The sequence below is a fragment of the Pelodiscus sinensis genome, chromosome 9 (assembly GCF_052426305.1).
Source record: "Pelodiscus sinensis isolate ZL-2025 chromosome 9, ASM5242630v1, whole genome shotgun sequence".
NCBI lineage: Eukaryota > Metazoa > Chordata > Testudines > Trionychidae > Pelodiscus > Pelodiscus sinensis.
This window is the reverse complement of record NC_143060.1, coordinates 13,614,417-13,631,883: the sequence shown is the minus strand read 5'-3', so window position 1 is coordinate 13,631,883 and position 17,467 is coordinate 13,614,417. Positions and strand designations below refer to the sequence as shown.

Here is a 17,467-nt window from a genome sequence, read left to right as displayed (position 1 = left end):
ACTGGATGAGACACAACTACTCCCCCACAAATAGATCTGCCAGTCTGGTCCCAGTCTGAACAATCTTCTCAGCAAAGGAAAATGCATGTTAGCAAGGAGCACTCAGCTCTGTAACGGGTTCACCAAGTGGTCAACTACCTGGCAGTTCTGTTGGACTGTCCTTGGGGGAAGCTGTTTGAAAGGACCCAACATCATGCAGCACTGAAGGATCAAAAGTGATGAATGCTGCACCTGACTGGCACTTCATGGAGTTTAGTGAGGCAGAACCTGAGCCAACCAATCAGATTGGTGGGATGGCTATTATTTGCTGGAAAGAATTAAATGATAAGGCTCCATTCAAGAAAGCAAATTATGCTTTGAAGAAAGCCTGCATGCTTATGGCTAAAGGTACTAAATTGCACTAGAGCTGTTCTCAAATCAAAATGACTGGTCAATGGAAGAGTGAGAATCTGTTATTCTGTTGACACAACATATTATTGCATCAAGCAAAATGATTTAGCTCCTGTAACTTTTTACATAGACACCTCCACCTGAGCAGATGTGTAGCTTTACTCAATCCCTTGCACCAGCCATAATTGGGAAGTCTCATGTAATACAGCATTGCCTGTAGTGGTATTTTGTTAAATTAGATTTCAAATTAAAGAACAGATCTAGTTAAGTTTTTAAAAAGCTTCCAGGGGCATTTAAGGTTTTTGTTACTTTTGCATATTGTAGAGAGATTTGTTTTCAATATTGCTCTTCAAAATGTTTGAGGTCCAGCTCTTTCAAGTACTGACACACATAACCAATCCCATTTGTGCCAATGGAACGACTGCAATTACTCCTATATATATGTAGAGGAGTAAGGCCGTGGTTGCCTAATCTACAGGAGCGTTGTGAGACTAGATGATGCTGAGTCTGCAAGAGCAATGGGACTCTTCTTGTACATAAAGTTACTAAAGTGCATAAATGCTTTCAGAATTAGGGCCAAAGTGCAAATTATAATGGTTAATATTATTTTATTTCGAACAACTCTTTAACCAACTCAAAGTACTGTAGACTTTGAAAGCAGGTTTCTGGTTGCTGTTTGGAGAGTGAGGTAAAACAACAATAACAGGGTAGAGACAAAATCTGAAAAAAGGCCGCTTTCAAGCCTTTTCCTTATTTTTTTGTGCTGATCCAACATCTGTTCCCGTGGAAACTGTAAATATAAGCCAGTAACTGAGAACAAGAGTTTTTGTTAGTTTCAGTTGCTGGCTTTCCATTCCTGTTTATGTTCAGGTTTCCATAGAAATGGTCATCAGAAGGTGAAGACCAGGAAAGGTAGGATTATCAAATACAGTTTTATGAAAGCATCATCTAGAGAGCCGATATTGAATGCTAAGTGCAAGGATTATAGTTGTGTTTGGAATCAGGGCTCCCGAGTTCTACTTCTGACTCTGCAACAGATGTGTTGCTTGACCTTGGTCAAGCCACTTAATCTGCCTTTGTCTTAGATTCTCCAGTGTACGATGAATCAGATATTTAGACCTAGCTTGGAATTTTTTTCAAAACTTGCAAAAGATTTTAAATTCTTTAATAAGAGCTGCTATAGAATTGCAAAGGACTTCATCCACTTGTTCTACAGAAACTGTATGGGGAAAACTGCTGCTAGACAGTGAGCAACCAGTCCCAGAGAAAGAGATTCTAGGTTTCGATCCCTGGCTGCCTGCCAAGATCTGCAAGTCCCATTTTCAAAATTCATCCACTGGGATTCAGTGGAAGTTGTGCCTATAGATTGCAAGATCTAGCCTTTTACAAACCAAAGGAGTTTTAACTGGTCCCAGACCACATTGGAAAAGTCCAATACATGTCTCTAATTCTCCTGATCCAAGACTGTTCCCTTCTAGAATAGTGATAGAAAGTGCTACATTGTCCTGCATTTTGCTTCTGTTCCCTTCTAGGCTGTCTAAATAAATGAATCATTACATTCTGCAGTATTTTAAACTGGGTGAGTGTGCTAACCTGAGGGAGAGCTTGCTGGTTGAATTGTGACCTGGGTGGTTACTCTGGAGACATGCACACAGCCTGACTTTTGACTAGCCAATTAGATTCTTCAGCTGCTGGGCTGTGATGTCCCCACTAGCATTAACCCGCCTCCAAAGCATGGAACTATCCTGCCCTGTATAAGTGATCAGGTTATTATTGGATTGCTCATCTTGAACACATTTGGTAAATAGCTTTGAAGATGCTGAAAGACAGCTTAAAATGTGCTAAACCAAATGCCAATGTGGTTGAATGTCCATTAGCATTGCCGGATGGGACATTCTACACATAAAACTACACTTAAGATAGCTTATGATAGGAGCATTTGCAGGTGATCTGGGTTGAACTTGCAAGTACTGTGTCACCATCTTAAAATATAAATCAGTATTTTTCACAGTCCCTCATTTTGGAAGATGTTTAGTAGAGATGAAGGTTGTCTCCCTTCCACCCATCACACCCCTACTTTGCCTTGCAATGAAGTCAGAATGCTGAATTTATCACATGGCTCTAATTCCTCTGGCAACAACGTGATGTCACAAGCAGAGGCTTCTGACTTCACTGCAGCATCCACCAGTAGTAGCTGGGCAGCCAGGGAGAAAGATTTAATTCCACCACAGATGTCTGCACAAATGGCCAATGGAGCAGAGGATAACTGGCTCAAACATTTAGCCTGAAGAGGTGGTCTTCTGTTGATGTTTTCCCTGGCGGAGGAACTTCACTTTGAATTTTAAAAAGCTCGTTTCTAAAGCAAGAGCCTACCACTCTGTTCCTGGTTCAGAAAAAGAATCTGTTGTCCCACCCATCCACTGCTGCTCTTCTTGTTTGCTTCTTCAGCTTATCAGCTAACATTCCTAAGGTGGGTGGGGGAACTGTCCACTCTCTGCATGATGTCAGTATCCCTCTGCCTTGCAGGCATTGCCAGGGGCTGACTGATGAAAGCAAGGGAGAGCTTCCACTGACATGGGGGAGTCCGCTCACAGCCCTCTCTCCTCCCACTCCTCTTTCAAACTACTTTAACAGTACTGGTAGGGAACAAATAGACACTGGCCATTTCCACCTGGAGCTTCCTACATGCACTTTAAACACCCCTCCAACCTTTCTTTTCACCCTCTGTCTGCTGAGCTTCATGCACCAATCTGGAGCCAAGCTTTCCCTGGAAGAATGACCATTGGAAGGGGCTGAGTGCAAATGACTGGCATCAGGAGTATGCAATGAATATTAAAAGCCATCTCCATCTACCAGCTGTGCCCCTAAGTATATGCCAACACTTTCCATAAAATACCGTTCCAAACTCCACAGCAGGCTTTTATTTTTGGTGGGGCCAATGGGTACCTTTTTATTGTTGAAATGAATTATTTATTATTAGCACTAGCATCCCTTCTTTAAGTAACATTGCAGGAATTACACATGTATCGCACAAGGGTGAAAAAAATCTTCTTGGGCAGTAGTTGAATGTTGCCCAAATATGCCTCACACACATACATAGCTAATCCCCACCCAAACGACACAAACAGCCCATATTTTAATAATAATCTTTCAAGTAACTGGCAGAAAAGACACTGTTAAAACTAGGCGGATGAGTGATAGACAAGAGAGTTAACCTCTGTGTTTTACAAACCAAAAGATTTAAGGAAGTTCACGCTAGCAATTGTGACAGACTAATTTGATTACTGCTGGATCAGAGAAACCCGATTTACTCCTGCTACAAAAATGGCTGGAAACCCCTTTTTATTCTATGTAGATTGTCTCTCCTTTCCCTCCTGCTCCCAGCCACCCCCCTTCCCTGGCACAGTCACACACACACAAATCTTATTGAAAACTTACGAGTTTCCACTGGAGACTGCTCAGCAGCCCCTGTGAATGTTACCTTTCCAAATACATCTCAGTGGCCCCGCAGTGAACAGATTAAGTCGAAGGGAGCGCACAGAGTCTAGGGCTTTAGCATTTTCTCGGGAGACCATTACATTCATGGGCACATTACTCCAAAAAAAGACACCTAAAGTCTCCTTTCCAGACAGGCACATACATGCTGGGAAAGAGCGTGTGTAAAAATCTCTTTTAAAAAATGCACATTAGCACAGCGGCAGTGAACTTTAATGAGCTTGTGTGGTTTTTAGCTTAGATTAACTGTGAGACTGAGTTTTCTTACTTCCACTGTGTTTTCCCCAGGACACTGACCTAGCCTCTAATTGTTCGGTGATAGGCATGTAAGGGGGAGGGGCGTTACTTGTTTATTGGAACAGCGCAGTTAAAAAAAATCAACCCGGGCGAACAGTTTCAAGGCTCCCCTTAGGATGTATCCAAACAGGCAGCCAATCGGCGCAGACACAGGTTTTTTTCAGTTTGTCTCTTTTAAAGACACAGTACTAACCAAGTTATATCATATTTAAAGAGAAACAGGCACTAAAGAATGGGCTGGAAACACAACTCCCCCCCCCCATATCAAGAGTTTCTAACTTCACACTAGAGAGAGGGGAATGAATTGCAAATTCTGGCCTGTGGCTCTTTCGGTGCAGGCAGGCTCCAGCCAGGCTCCTCGCCTGGTTCACTGTGCTCGCACCCTCGTCAATTTCCTCCCTCATCCTGGACTTTCAAGTTTGCCTTGTTTAAAAAACATGCACACCTGCCCCACGCTCCCAGTCATTTCCCGTGGCTCAGGTACTGTGCTAGGCTCCCCCCTCCCAGTCCCCGGAGTGAGGCGCTCCGAGACCTCACCCCCAGGGGGTAGAGCAGTTCGGGCGCGGGGTGACATGGACCCCCCCCCCCAAGACAGGGTACCCAGCGCTTCCCCACGAGGGGCAGACATAGGCACAAGGGCTGAGAGCAGTGGAGAAGGAGGAGGGTCACAAGGAAATTAGGATAAAGGTAGATTGTGGGCAGCGGCGGGTAGGGATTTAAGAGCAAGGCGGGGGAAGGGGAGGAAACGGACAGCTGGGGCAGGAAGGCGGGAGGGGTGGCTGCTAGGAGGTTTGGGGCTTAGGGACAGGGCTGGGGGGGTGGAGACGGAAGGAGGTGTTAGGGGAAGAAGCTAGCGGGGACGCCTCATGGGAGAGGAAGCCGGGGAAGTGGGGTGGAGGTAGGTCGTGTATGAAAGAGGGGGAGGGCGAATGACTGGGGGAGTAAAAGGGGGGATTGGGCTTTAGGGGGCAAGGGAACGGAAGGAGGCAGTTAAGGTGGGAAAAGGAAGCCATAGAGCAAGGGAGCTGGGAACAGCTCTCGGCCTCCAGTAGCAGGAGAAGCCCCACACCTCGTGGGGCCCCTCCGAGGCAAGCTCTGCCCGCACAGAGCAGGCTGGCGCTCGCGTTTAGCTCGGTGTCACCTTAACATGTCGCTTGGGGGCGGGGCAGCCCCTCCCCCCCACTGGTCGTCGATAGGCCGGGGCGTGTATCAATTGTGGAACGTTGACGCCCGCCGCGTTCCATCCACAGTGTAGCCACGTTCGGTTGAGCTCGGAGTAGCCGTGGTGGGAGCAGCGGCAACAGCAGGGGAAGGAGCCGGGGGCAGGAGCTGTTCTGGGGCGATGGGGTCAGGGCCGGGGCTGGGGCTTTGACAGCTGGAGCCGGAGCCAGCGAGCGGGGGGGCAGCCAAGGCCGGGGCAAGCCACATCGAGGGGAGTGGGGCTGGGAGACCGAGCGGCACCGAAGAGACCCAGGCAGCGGCGGCAGAGCCAGTGGCGGCTTCGCCTTCTCTTCACTGCGGACCATGTTCGCCAAAGGCAAAGGCTCGGCGGTGCCCTCGGACGGGCAGGCTCGGGAAAAGTAAGCGCGACTGCGGCGAAGCTTGCGGCTCTGGAGGGGGAGTCCAATAGTTGGCGCCCTCTTCGCCCCCCACGCCCCGTTGCAGCGCGGTTCGGGGAGGTGGGGTTGGATTGGAGGCTGGAGTCCCCCCTTAATTGCTGCCCTGTCCCGGGGGAGGGGAGGCGTGCAGCTTCCACGGCGTCCTTTTGTCTGACTCTGTCTGTCCATCCATGCAAGTGTAAGGGGTGAGGGGCTTTGTTTGGGTATGATCACTTGCTCCCAGGCTCTGTGCCCCATCTGGTCCCCTCGCTTAGCGCTTGCTCTTGGAGTTCGCCTGCTAGGGCAGGCAAAGGATGTTGGAGGCAAAGGGTTTGGGGACGAAGCGGTTCTGTTCACTCCTCTCCTACATCCTCAGGTTTCCCCATGCACGTCTAGGGTTGGCCCCAGATTTCTCTCTTCCCCCCCCCCGCCCCTTCTTCTGGAGTTGCTGAGGCTCTGGGTTGCAGGCGGCTCCGTGACTTGGGATACTGGCTGCGTGCTGAATTGTGCATGTGCCTGGAGAAGTAATTCTGTTTCCTGCACTAAAGTAGGGTCAAGTTTTTTGCGGGGGAGGGGAGGCGAAAGGAGCGGTTCTCCTCTTCCCCCCCCCCCCATACTGGTGGTGATGGCGTGCCCTTTCCTGCCAAGCTTTTCGCATGGCTCTCCCAGGAGAGGAGGCACCGTTTTGTCGAAGTGGGACGGTTTTATGAAGTGCTTTCCAATGTAATGGTGTCTGCCTTTCTGCACTTTTACAGGTTAGCTTTATACGTCTATGAATATTTGCTGCACGTAGGAGCGCAGAAATCAGCACAGACCTTTTTATCAGAGGTAAGTGGCTCTATTTATTTTTGACCCCCCCTCTCCTGATAGCCTTTGTTTTCAGAAGCAGCCACTGTGGCCTCCATTTTGAATTTTTATCACCTTTTGCCATTTATTGCTAGTTGGCCTCGGAGCCTCCTGGCTATTTGGCGGAGCGTCCTCTCTGGCTCTCCCCCTGCCTCATCTAACCGATTTGCACGCTTTCTTGTTTGTAGATCCGATGGGAAAAAAATATCACGCTAGGAGAGCCTCCTGGGTTTCTACATTCATGGTGGTGGTAAGTGTGCATTCTGAATTCTCCTGCCTCCCCCTCCCCCCAAAAAAATTAAATGTTTCATCTCAACCCCACTGGCAGAAAAAAATAACCTAGGTAAAAGTTTTGGCTTTGAACCTTGCCTCATTTGAAAAATAAATGTTATGTTGTAACCGTGTATGATGGTGAACAGCAGCATTTCATTAAGGGAGAGAATGTTTTTATTTTAAATTAGTGGAAAATGTTGTTTTGTTATAATGAAGAAGAGGAGAACTTCCTGTTGGTTTGGTTTTTTAATTCTTGCTGTATGTCCCGGGTATTTTAAGTGGTGTCTGCCCCTCTACATCATCCTAAAGCAAGGGCAGAAGAGAGCTCTTGCTTCCTTTAAGATGGTGATTCAGGATGACTTGGTGGTTTTGGGGGTTGGTTTTTGGGTGAGGGGAGGCAATGCCCATTTCCTTTCAGTGCTGACTGGTGGAAATAAGTTATACAGACCCAGGAGAGGCCAGTATCTGTGGCTTATCTTTGGTAAGTGTGCTGTTGGGGCAAATGTGCAGGGTGCGTCAGTTTCTGAAGAACTGACTATTCTGCATTAGGAAACAAGGGAAGAATAATTGTGTCCATGAAGTTACTGTCAATGGATTTCAAATGCATTTTTTATTTTAAAGTTTGTGGTAGCTTTGTGAGTATGTGGTAGGTGTATGTTTGGATTTTTTTTACAATCAGCACTGGCTAGTTTGAGAGAGTTCTGGTTATATTGCCAAAGTTCAGGAAAACCAAGTTTTCATGCATGCCTACCAGTTTTCCACCTTAGGGCTGGATTTGGGAGCCTCGGAGACTGGTGGTGCTGTGAGCTCCCCTGAATTGAGTAACTGAGAACATAGTATTAGCTGGGAAAAAGAAACCCAGTTGGTAATTGCTTTTGCCAGCTTAGTGAAGGATGCAGACTAGCTTCTGAAGACTAGACCTATGGTATTACTAGTGGGAGTGTATGTGTGTGGTAGGAGGGTTGGTTTATGTTACCTGTATAGGCAGGCTGACTTCTGCCCATGCCTGCATGTTGGGTAACAAGAGTTTGGGGAATATGCTATAGAATTGAGGCCTTTGGATCCTGCAAAACTGCAGGCGCTCTGCTTGCTGCCATATGTATACTAATACTGTCACTGGATTGTCACCCAGTCATTTTCAAGCTCTCAAGTGGCAGGATGTTGCCCTGAAACTTGCAAGTCAAGGAGAAGCAATGTGTCAGCATCTCCATGCTATGTGGGGTGAGGCTGTGTATCTGAGGGAGAGCAGTCTAGAGGTGCCTTCTGAGATGTTCATAACTGGGAATCCTGTGTGCAGTCAATCCTGAAGAATGCACACCGTGAAAGAGTGTGCTGATTGGCTTCCCATGCTGAAGTGAAATTGCTGTGATGGTGAGGCAGGCTCATTGTGGGAATACTTCCCACCTGCTACCTGATGTGGAGGTTCAGTAGATTAACACTGGAATTTGAAACGCCAGGATTCTTGCAAAAGTTGCTCAAAGCTGTGGGGAGAGAAGGAGGGAGGCCGCTGGGACACCTTCTGGGGGACAGGAGTGAAGCGGCATCTTGAGATGTGGATGTTGATAACCTCTTAAGTTGAGGTTTTAGAAGTCCATGCATTCCTTTTCTTTCCTTTTCATTACATTGTCAGCTTATTGTAATTGTTACCAGTTCTAGTTTTGTCTCTTAAAATGTTTAAGGTAACCTGGTTTTAAATGCTTTTATTTGGAGGAATTGTTAGGTTTGGCGGGAATGAAATGAGATCCAGGATTCTGATGTGTATTAAACATTCTCGACCACAGTTGAAGTGGAAAGCTGTTCACCTTTAATGAACTGTTGGCACAGTTTGTACTATGCCACTGTACATTTACTGTTTAATATATAGGTAATAATTAGTAACCAGATCCTGTTTTGCTTTTTCTGCCGTGCAGCGTATTTTGGGACCTTTACTGTGCAGCTCCTGAAAGGCGAGATACTTGTGAACATTCAAGTGAAGCAAAAGCCTTTCATGATTACGTGAGTAACAAATTTTTAATCCTTGTTATAATTATGGGGTCAGATAGCTTGAACCTCTTCAGCACACCAAAAGCAAATGTAGCCAATTGGCAGTACCTTATTTTTTTAATCACCAGTGTTCTGACTTGGCTGAACAGTATCTCATAATATTGCAATTATGTAAATTAGTTCAGATACTTATCTTGAGTGCTTAAAGGTGTTCTGGCTATTGGTAGAATTAAGTAGTTTTGCGTAGCAATGGACAACAAAGCTTTGCTGTAGCTGTGCTTTGGGGAAGCTTGGCTGATATTTCTCATGTTGAGAACATTGCTACAAGCCTTTTTTTTGTTGCACAGAAAAAGGTATGTAATCTGTGGATCTGAAAAGGGGAAAAATCTTCAAAGTGCAGTCCCTTTAGTGGGGGGGACAACGATCCACTCATTGCAGGCAAAGTGCACTTAAGGCTACTGGTTTGCTTGCTTTGGACATCCAGTAATTCTGTCTCAAAAATATCAATATAAAAGTACTTCATTTCATTAAGACTGCATTGCAGTCTTCTCCTTTAACCCCTTTTTGTTGAAGATCCTGTTTAAGGGCTGTGGAGTGTCTAGAAGCAAGAAATTACTTGAAAATGGTTTAGGTAGCGGCTGGGAACCTAACTTTGGTAGCTGGTTGAAAAGGCTTTGTTCTGGGATTGGATGAGAGACGGCAACTGTTTGTACTGCAGATTCACGTCCAAGGGATCCCAGATAAATAGCAGATGTGCATAATAAGGGCATCTGCAGCTGGCTTTTTTCCCTTGTAATGCTAGAAGTCGTAGGGCTGCTGTTGCTTGAGGCTTTGCAGCCATCTGAACTGTTAGTGGGGACACTGCCCCGAGCGAGGCTGGCTATTCCATGTACTCCCAGCCTGTGCAAACTCTGCAGCTTGTCTCTGGGATGTGATTGCTTGCTGGCCATGGTGATTTCAGAGTCGAAGGGTTTGAAGATCTTTGATAAGAGAAGACTTCATTTTTTTTGAACCTCATCATCTTGGTGTGGCTGTCGGCAGCAGCCGGGTAACCCTGCTGGCACTCCTGAATGTTTTATGAGACCGTTTGGCACTTGAATCAGAATGGACTAGTGAGAATGCTCTGTCATTGAGATCTCTTCTGCCATATAAAGTACCATGACCTCTGCCACAGCAGGATCCAGGGCTTAGCTGTGGAGGAGGAATTGAGTTGTCTGCTCCTACCTAGGTGAGACTGTTTGAGTAGGTGCTAGCATTCACTTGAACATAAGTTGTTGAGTTATTGACAGAGGAATTTGGACTGAGGAATTGATGCAGGCTTGGGCTAGGCTGCTACATGAAAATGTCAGGGAGTTTCATTGTACTAACAGCAATCGCAGCAGTCTCCTTCCTGTCCGGCTCATAGTATTTTCAGGAGAAAATGGTGCAGAACCTTTTCCCTTCCTGTTACACTACTGCTGTCAGCCTTCTTGTGCATCTGGCAGTTGCTACTGGAACGTACGTTGAGATTTGTCCTATAAGAGTGACTTGCTGTGTAAGTTACAGACCACCCTGAAGACCTTTCAACTGCTCCATCAGTTACCTGGTAAGGCATTTGTTGTTGAGGTGGCAAAGCATGAAAGCTCTTGGGATGTAACTGCTGTTTGAAAGTATTTGCTATGAATGTGTTAAAGGTGGTGTTTCCATCTAGCCAGCGTATGTTTTCACAACAGGTTAAAAAAGAAATGTCTCAATAGTGATTCAGGATGCAGACATGTAATTGATTCCCACAATCAGGAATTGTCGAGCTGTCCCCTAGAGAAAGGGAAACAGAAATTGCTGATTTCCTTTGGTCTGTGTGGTTCTACGGTGGCTTTTCTTTTCATTGGTGAATGCTGTTCTATATGTGCTGTAGATTTTAGAACATTTCCAATGAAGTGGCAATGTCTTTTACGTGAATTTGTGTTTGAAAGATTGAATTATAAGCTGAACTTCATAATCAGGAGTATGAGTTACAAAGTGACTAACTGCTGGTCAACCAACCTTTCATATTAATGCCAACTTACACCTAAAGTTCATGAAAACTCTGCTGAGGACAGCAGCTGGACAGTCGCTCTTGAAGCATCTCTTTTCCTGAAAGTGTTAAGACTCCATGATTGGCACGATTGGCACAGGAGACCAGATTTTATTTTTTGGGTAGATCTTGGATATACCGCGAAAGGTGTTCTTAATGGTATTGTCCACTAAGATATAGCAGCACTAGCAGCAGCCTTATAATAGTGTCTGAGGATTTAGTGTATTTAGAGAAATTAATCTTTTTTAGCTTGGTAATAATTCTAACAATAGGGATGAGTGCATTAGATTCACATAAACTTCTTTAATACATGTTGCTTTAAGCTTACAGCAAATAGACATAGTCCTGATTGTTTTTTAATTCTCAGTGTAATACAGTTTCGTAACAACCCTAAGTACTTTACCTTTTTAGTTTTATTATGAAGACTCCTAAGAAGATTTTCTTTTCCACCCCATTCCTCTCCCTTCTCTTAATTGCACCGTTTATTCTCCACACCCTCTCGTTGGCCGTAAAGCGGTCAATTGTTTCTTCTTCATGTTGTTGCTTACTGTAGATGTTCATAGAGCTTTTTTCCTCAGAATCAATGTTTTCACAGCAGGAGTATATAGTGTACTTTTCAGGGCGAGGAAACTACCTGTATAAAACTTAAATATTGACCAAACAGAGGGAGCAAATGATAAACTTTTTGTATGAATAGGAGCCCATTTCTCTGAGATGGGTACATGGCCCATAGCTCTGGAGCGAGTGCTCTGAAAATGCAAACAAATGGGGCTGTGACGCTGGATTCTCTTTAAATCACAACACCAGAGCTATCTCTTGTTAACGCACTTCTATTTTCCTTTGGAGTTGGGCTCTAGGGTGATGGTGATGCCAGTCTTTGTGTACGTAGCACGCGGAAGGATAAGGAGGTTTTCTTTTTTTAGGCGGTGGAGTTGGGGGAGAATTTATCTTCTCGAGGTTACTAAGGAGCACCAAAGTCTGAATGGAGGCTCCCGTCATCTTCTGAACTCTCTCTTAAATTGCTGTTCCAAAGCAGAACATCTGTTACAGAAGCTGAAAAGAGTGTTTGAAAATGTGAGAACTGCCTTGCATGTTGCATGATTTAAGGGCTGGGCTCTTCCCCAGCAACCTCCCTGCTCTGCCCCCCCCTCCTCCTTCTACGTCTTCCGTCCCCTGAGTTATGCAGCCCCCCGGGGGCTTAGTACAAGGTGGCAGCAGAGATCTTCTTCCCTCCTCCGCTCACTGTAGTGGTGGGAGTCCCAGAAGCAGGGCAAAGCACACACAGCAGTCTGTGCTGTTCTGCCATTGCCTAGCCTGGTTGCTCCACTTCACCTTGGCGGTGAGAAGCAGAACGCCCAGCCCCTGTCCCCCTGAGCCCTGTATCGTTCAGGAGAGTGGAATGGACCAGGCTGGGGTGCTCTGCTTCCCATCACCACTGTGCAGCGGCTCGACCTGGCTTGGAGATGGGTGCTGTCCTGCAGCTGCAGTGAATGTGAGGAGGCCTGTCCCCTGATGCTGCCCCATGCCACCTCCCCCTCTCCCTCAGTAGTCCCCCTGGGCCCTGCAGATGGTTGGGGCAGCTGCCCTAAACCATCATATGGAGAAGATAGGTCTGCCTAAAGATTACGGTGTTTGATTCCTTGTCCCTTGCTCATTGGGGCCTGAAGGGGCTGGCAGTACCGTTCCTATGTGGCTTAAGCAGCAACCTCTTGAACCTGTAATGACTGATAGTTGTAGATTCAGAAAGGACTCCCAAGCAGAGTCCTAGAGTGTGTGTTTGGTTGCGATTTGGGATCGCAAGGTATGGGGTTGAAGTGGGAACTTTTCGAAGAAAGTGCTGGAGTGGGGAAAGTGCTTTAACAATTACTGTTGCTTGTGCTCAACATGAGACTCAAAAAGACTCCTTTGTAAATCATGAACAGAGTGGGCAGAACAGAGTTTCATGTGCTGGATGTGGTAAAACTATCCCATTACACAGCATGTCACAGGTTTGTAGAACATCATGTTTATACTTCACCAATTACAGACCTTGGTTTTTGGCGATTGCATGTGTCTGCAATGCATGAAATGACATTAATGTACCGAGACACTTTGCATTTGCTACTCCACTGCAAAAGTGCATGACTCTCTGCTTTCACTTTCGTGTGAATGGGGCACTGGCAAATAACCAGCTTTAGATGTTTTGGTCTTAAAACCTCTTGCGCTTGACAACTAGCATGAAATGATACGCCAGTTGAAACACACTTCAAACTTGGCAAGTTTCCCTTCCATGCTGCTTTCCCGTTGTTTATCTTGGAGGTGTGGTCCTTTGGAGACATGAAGAGGCACATCTCTCAAGATCAACTGGCTTAGGGAATGCAGGCTTTGGAGTAAGAGCAGCAGCGTGCTTCATTAGCACAGTATTAAGTGTGGTATTTGCATGCTGTGTAATTTCCATTTCACTTACCAATATAACCTTATGAAAACTAATAGTAGCAGCAGGAGAAATTACCAATTCCCCCCCATCAAGTTTTAATATTTAAATAAAAATCACACTTTCTTAATAAACACAGTTCTTACCTGGTTACAAAAGGCAGTTTCCACTGAGTCTGAGCTGTTAACTTGGTTTGAGAGATGCTGTGCTTTTGGTGAGGTGGTTTATCAAGTAGTGGGCGTATAAGTTTACGAGCAGGTGTCTTTAAGGGGTTATTTTTCTATCCAGAGCAAGTCAAAATACTATAGCTTTCCAGTGTGTCTCAAAAGCCAGTACTCCTAAGTAAATTATTCTTGTTTGTAGCTTTGCTATAGTTGGTATATTACCAATCATGTACAGAAACAGCTCATCCAAAAATTAAAAGCGACATTCATTTTAGGCCACATACATGGGTTTCCAGTTAACTCTTACAATTTGTCCTGTTCTAAACTTTGCATTCAGCCCGTAGCAATTAATATACTGATTTCGGGATCTTGCATGCAGGATCAAATCAAATTGGACGTGTTTCTTTTATTCTCTGCTTCAGTTTGGGGATTGTGGAAACCTCAAAAGAGCATGTGGGGGAGAAATATCCCAAATCTGTCTCTAGTTTCAGTATTTTTGTGTGTGTTTCCAATAGAAAATGTTATCCTCTCTCTGGAGGTTACTGCTGTTGGCAAGGCTGCCTTTATCTTGCTTCTCGGCAAAGCCCCTCTGTAAGCACACTCGTATTACAGTGTGCGCTGTGTTGCCAGACACTCTTGTTGCAGGTTTCATTGTGCGTCTTCTGAGCCGGTGAGCTACAAAAGGATTGTACAGCATGACAGGGAATTTCAACCACCACGTTATCTCAGAATTGGCCGATTGATGGTTGCAGTTCAGCATTTCAACATTGTGAAAGCCAATACAATTTGAGTTAGCTGTGATGACTGCCAGTTTAAATACCGCAGTGAATTTCTGTCAAATAGCTAATACATAGAATGGGGAATTGCAGAAAACTTGATCACCAGAACCACTTTAGTCGATTTTGGCCTCAAGCTACAGAAAATGAACTTAAATCTAGTTGACTGTCGCTACATACTTTTTGTGGCATTACTCTGTCTGCATAGCCTCCTTCAAGCTGAACTTGGAAGAAGAGAAGTATTGAGAGAAAACTCACTTTTTTGGTCACATGAGATTTTAAAAATTCTCCCATTGCATTCATATAGGTTTCAAAAGGTGTTTTGGCCCCTTAGGGTGGCTGATGGGTGAGAATGTTAGATCATTAGATCACATGTTTGCATGGAAAATAAAGCATTGTGTTTAACAAGCTAAATGGCTTTAGAAAATGTAAATCAATCCAGCTTTTCCTGTTCAACTTCTCCAGGCTTGTTGGAAGATGGGCAGTGCAAGGAAAGCTATGATTAGTCCGGGAAAAGATGGTATGGCTAGTTCAGTTAAAAAAAAAATCTCCTTTGCTTCAGCTATCAAGCAATCCCTGTTTATTTTTTTTCCCTTTGAACATACAAAATTTGCCCCTTTGTGTTTAGTTTGAATTAAATGGTATCATTTGAAAATCTCTGGTGTTAAGGATCCTCAGACTTCATTGCACCGTGATCCCTTTCGACAACAAAAATTACTTCACAATCCCAGGCATGGGGACCCAAGCCTGAGCAGCCCCAATCCTTATTGCCCTAGGGTGGGGATAGGATGCAAAGCCCAAACCCCAGAGCCCCAAGCACAGGGGAAGGGGGAGGGGCAGGGGAAAAACAGCCCAAAGGCTTCAGCCCCAGGTGGGAAGCCTATAACCTAAGCCCCTATTCTCAGGGCTGGAGCCTGGCTTCAGCTTTGGACCTGAATGGTGGGGTCAGACTTTGACATTGGACCCCATCGAGTCTGAGTCAGTCCTGGTGACCCCACTAAAATGGGGTCATAACCCACTCTGAGGTCCTGAGACACATTTGGAGAACCACTTCCTTATGTAGTGCAAAACCAGCAGATCCAGTGTTAGTATTTTGGTTCTGACGGGCTTCAATTATTGGTGTTACTATGCATAATTTTAATCAATAGGGAAATTGGACGCAAGCAGGGGTCTTTCAGCAGAGCATTGTCCAGGCTGAATAAGATCATAGGTATTTCAGTTGTGCTCCCTCAGTGGCTGCACACCAAGTATAGAATCCAGACAGTGGTTTTTCAACCCTGAAAACTAAGCTGCCAATTCCTTGGCTGGGGCTGTACTGTAGAAGGTGTTGACTTCTTAGGCTATGTCTACGCTATGGGGCTTTATTGGAAAAAGGTACGCCAAAGAAACCAGAAGAGCAGATGCGTTGCATGGACGTGGCTGAGTTTTTCCAGGAAACCCTGTAGTCTAGACCAGTGGTGTGCAACGGGGGGGGGGGGGGGTGTTTGCAGCTGCCTTTCTGGGATGGGGGTTGCAGTGCCATGCTGGCCGCCATTTTGTTTTCCTTGCTCTGCAACCAACTTACACACAGGGGGATGGAGGGAGTGGCAGGAAAGCTGAGTGGTGCTTTCAATTAAAGGGGGCCATTGTGTTGGGGATTTTTTTTTTTTGGGCTCAACAAAAACTGTTCCTGGCTCTGGGGGTCGCAAATTAAAAAAGGTTGAGCAATGCTGGTCTAGACATAGCCTCAGGGATGTGTTGTGCCCATAGGTATCTGTAGGGGGAATCTCCACCCCTGTTACTCCTTCACTATCAGCAACAACAAAAATGAGGTTTTTATTGCGTGGCCTTGTTCCCACAACTTCCACTAACCTGGAAACCTGTGCAATCACATGCAACTAGCACAATGCCTTTGTGTTTGGTGTCCTTTAAACTAGTGTTTGTAGTAGGGATATCAAATCCTGTTTAATTGGTTAACGTTGGTTAACTAACGGGGGGGGGGGGGGGGGAGAAGGAAGAGTCACTCCAGCCCAGCTGGAACAGCCCCCCCACTCGCTGCTGGACTGGAATAGCCCATGCTTACCCCTGCTCTCCTGCTGAGGGCAGGACCTGAACTGGCTGGACTGGAGCAGTCTCAGCCTGCACCGCGGTGGATGGGTTTTTGCTTCATTAGTGTCCTTTATTCTTGGTCACTTTAAACTCATGCATCTCAGCAGAAAGCAGGATGTCCTGAGCCTATAAGACAGTGGCTTCTCAACCTTTCTAGCCTACTGTACCCCTTGTTAGGAGCCTGGTCTTGTGTACCTCGAGTTCCTCTTCCCTTAAAACTGCTTGCTTACTCAATCAGATGTAAAAATACAAAAGTGTCACAGCACACTAGTGCTACCCTGTTGCTGGCTTTCTCATTTTACCATATAATTTTAAAATAAAACGACTGGCATAAAACTATTGTACTTACATTTCAGCATATAGAGCAGTATAAACAAGTCCTTATCTGTATGAAATTTTAGTTTGTACTGATTTGGCTCATGCTTTTTCTATAACCTGCTGTAAAATGAGGCAAGTGTAGATGAGTTGGCTTCCCCCTTAGGACCTCTGTATACTCCAGGGCAATATAACGTGTGCCTATGGTTGAGAGCCACTGCCCTGAGAGATGGCAAAGTGTGCATGTGTTACGCAGGCCTAACCATGGATTCGTGTGAATGGTCAGTTGATAAATCATGTGCGGTTCTGGATATTCGGTATCTGTTATAGACTGTTCATGTGTGTAATTCTTGCCATCTCTTCAGCATCAACGAAGAGCTGCTGTTCTGTGCTGAAGAGCTTGTGTGGTAAACCCATAGCCTAAAACTTCTTGGAAGTTGCTAGGCTGGGCAACTGTCTTATCAGGACTTATCAAGGTTGCAGTGCCATGCTGGCCGCCATTTTGTTTTCCTGGCTCGGCACCCGACTTACACACACGGGGGTGGGGGAGTGGCAGGAAAGCCGAGTGGTGCTTTTAATTAAAGGGGGCCATTGTGTTGGGTTTTTTTTGGGGGGGGGGCTCAAAAAAAACCTGTTCCTGACTTCAGTGAGCTGGTCTAAGCACCTCTCCTTTCACTTCTGAAATGGGGAACGATATGGGGCAGTGGGGGTGACCTAGACTAGTGCCTAGGCAGCAGGAGTGCCCTTCCGTCATCTCGGTGGGTTGCAAGACTGTT

General features: G+C 45.8%; 1 protein-coding gene across 4 annotated transcripts in view; it reads left to right on the top strand.

Annotated features, from left to right (window-relative positions):
- Window positions 1-5,151: 5,151 nt before the first annotated feature.
- The window catches only part of SSBP3 (single stranded DNA binding protein 3), a 156,109-nt gene continuing 143,793 nt past the window's right edge, over window positions 5,152-17,467 (top strand). For 2 of the 4 annotated variants that reach the window (XM_006133473.5, XM_006133470.5), the window contains exons 1-4: window positions 5,152-5,762; window positions 6,536-6,608; window positions 6,815-6,876; window positions 8,810-8,894. In XM_006133473.5, coding sequence (XP_006133535.1) covers window positions 5,707-5,762; window positions 6,536-6,608; window positions 6,815-6,876; window positions 8,810-8,894 — 276 coding nt within the window. In that variant the 5' untranslated portion in view covers window positions 5,152-5,706. The remainder of the gene's footprint in view (window positions 5,763-6,535; window positions 6,609-6,814; window positions 6,877-8,809; window positions 8,895-17,467) is intronic. The other 2 variants (XM_006133475.5, XM_006133471.5) reach the window with 1 other exon arrangement.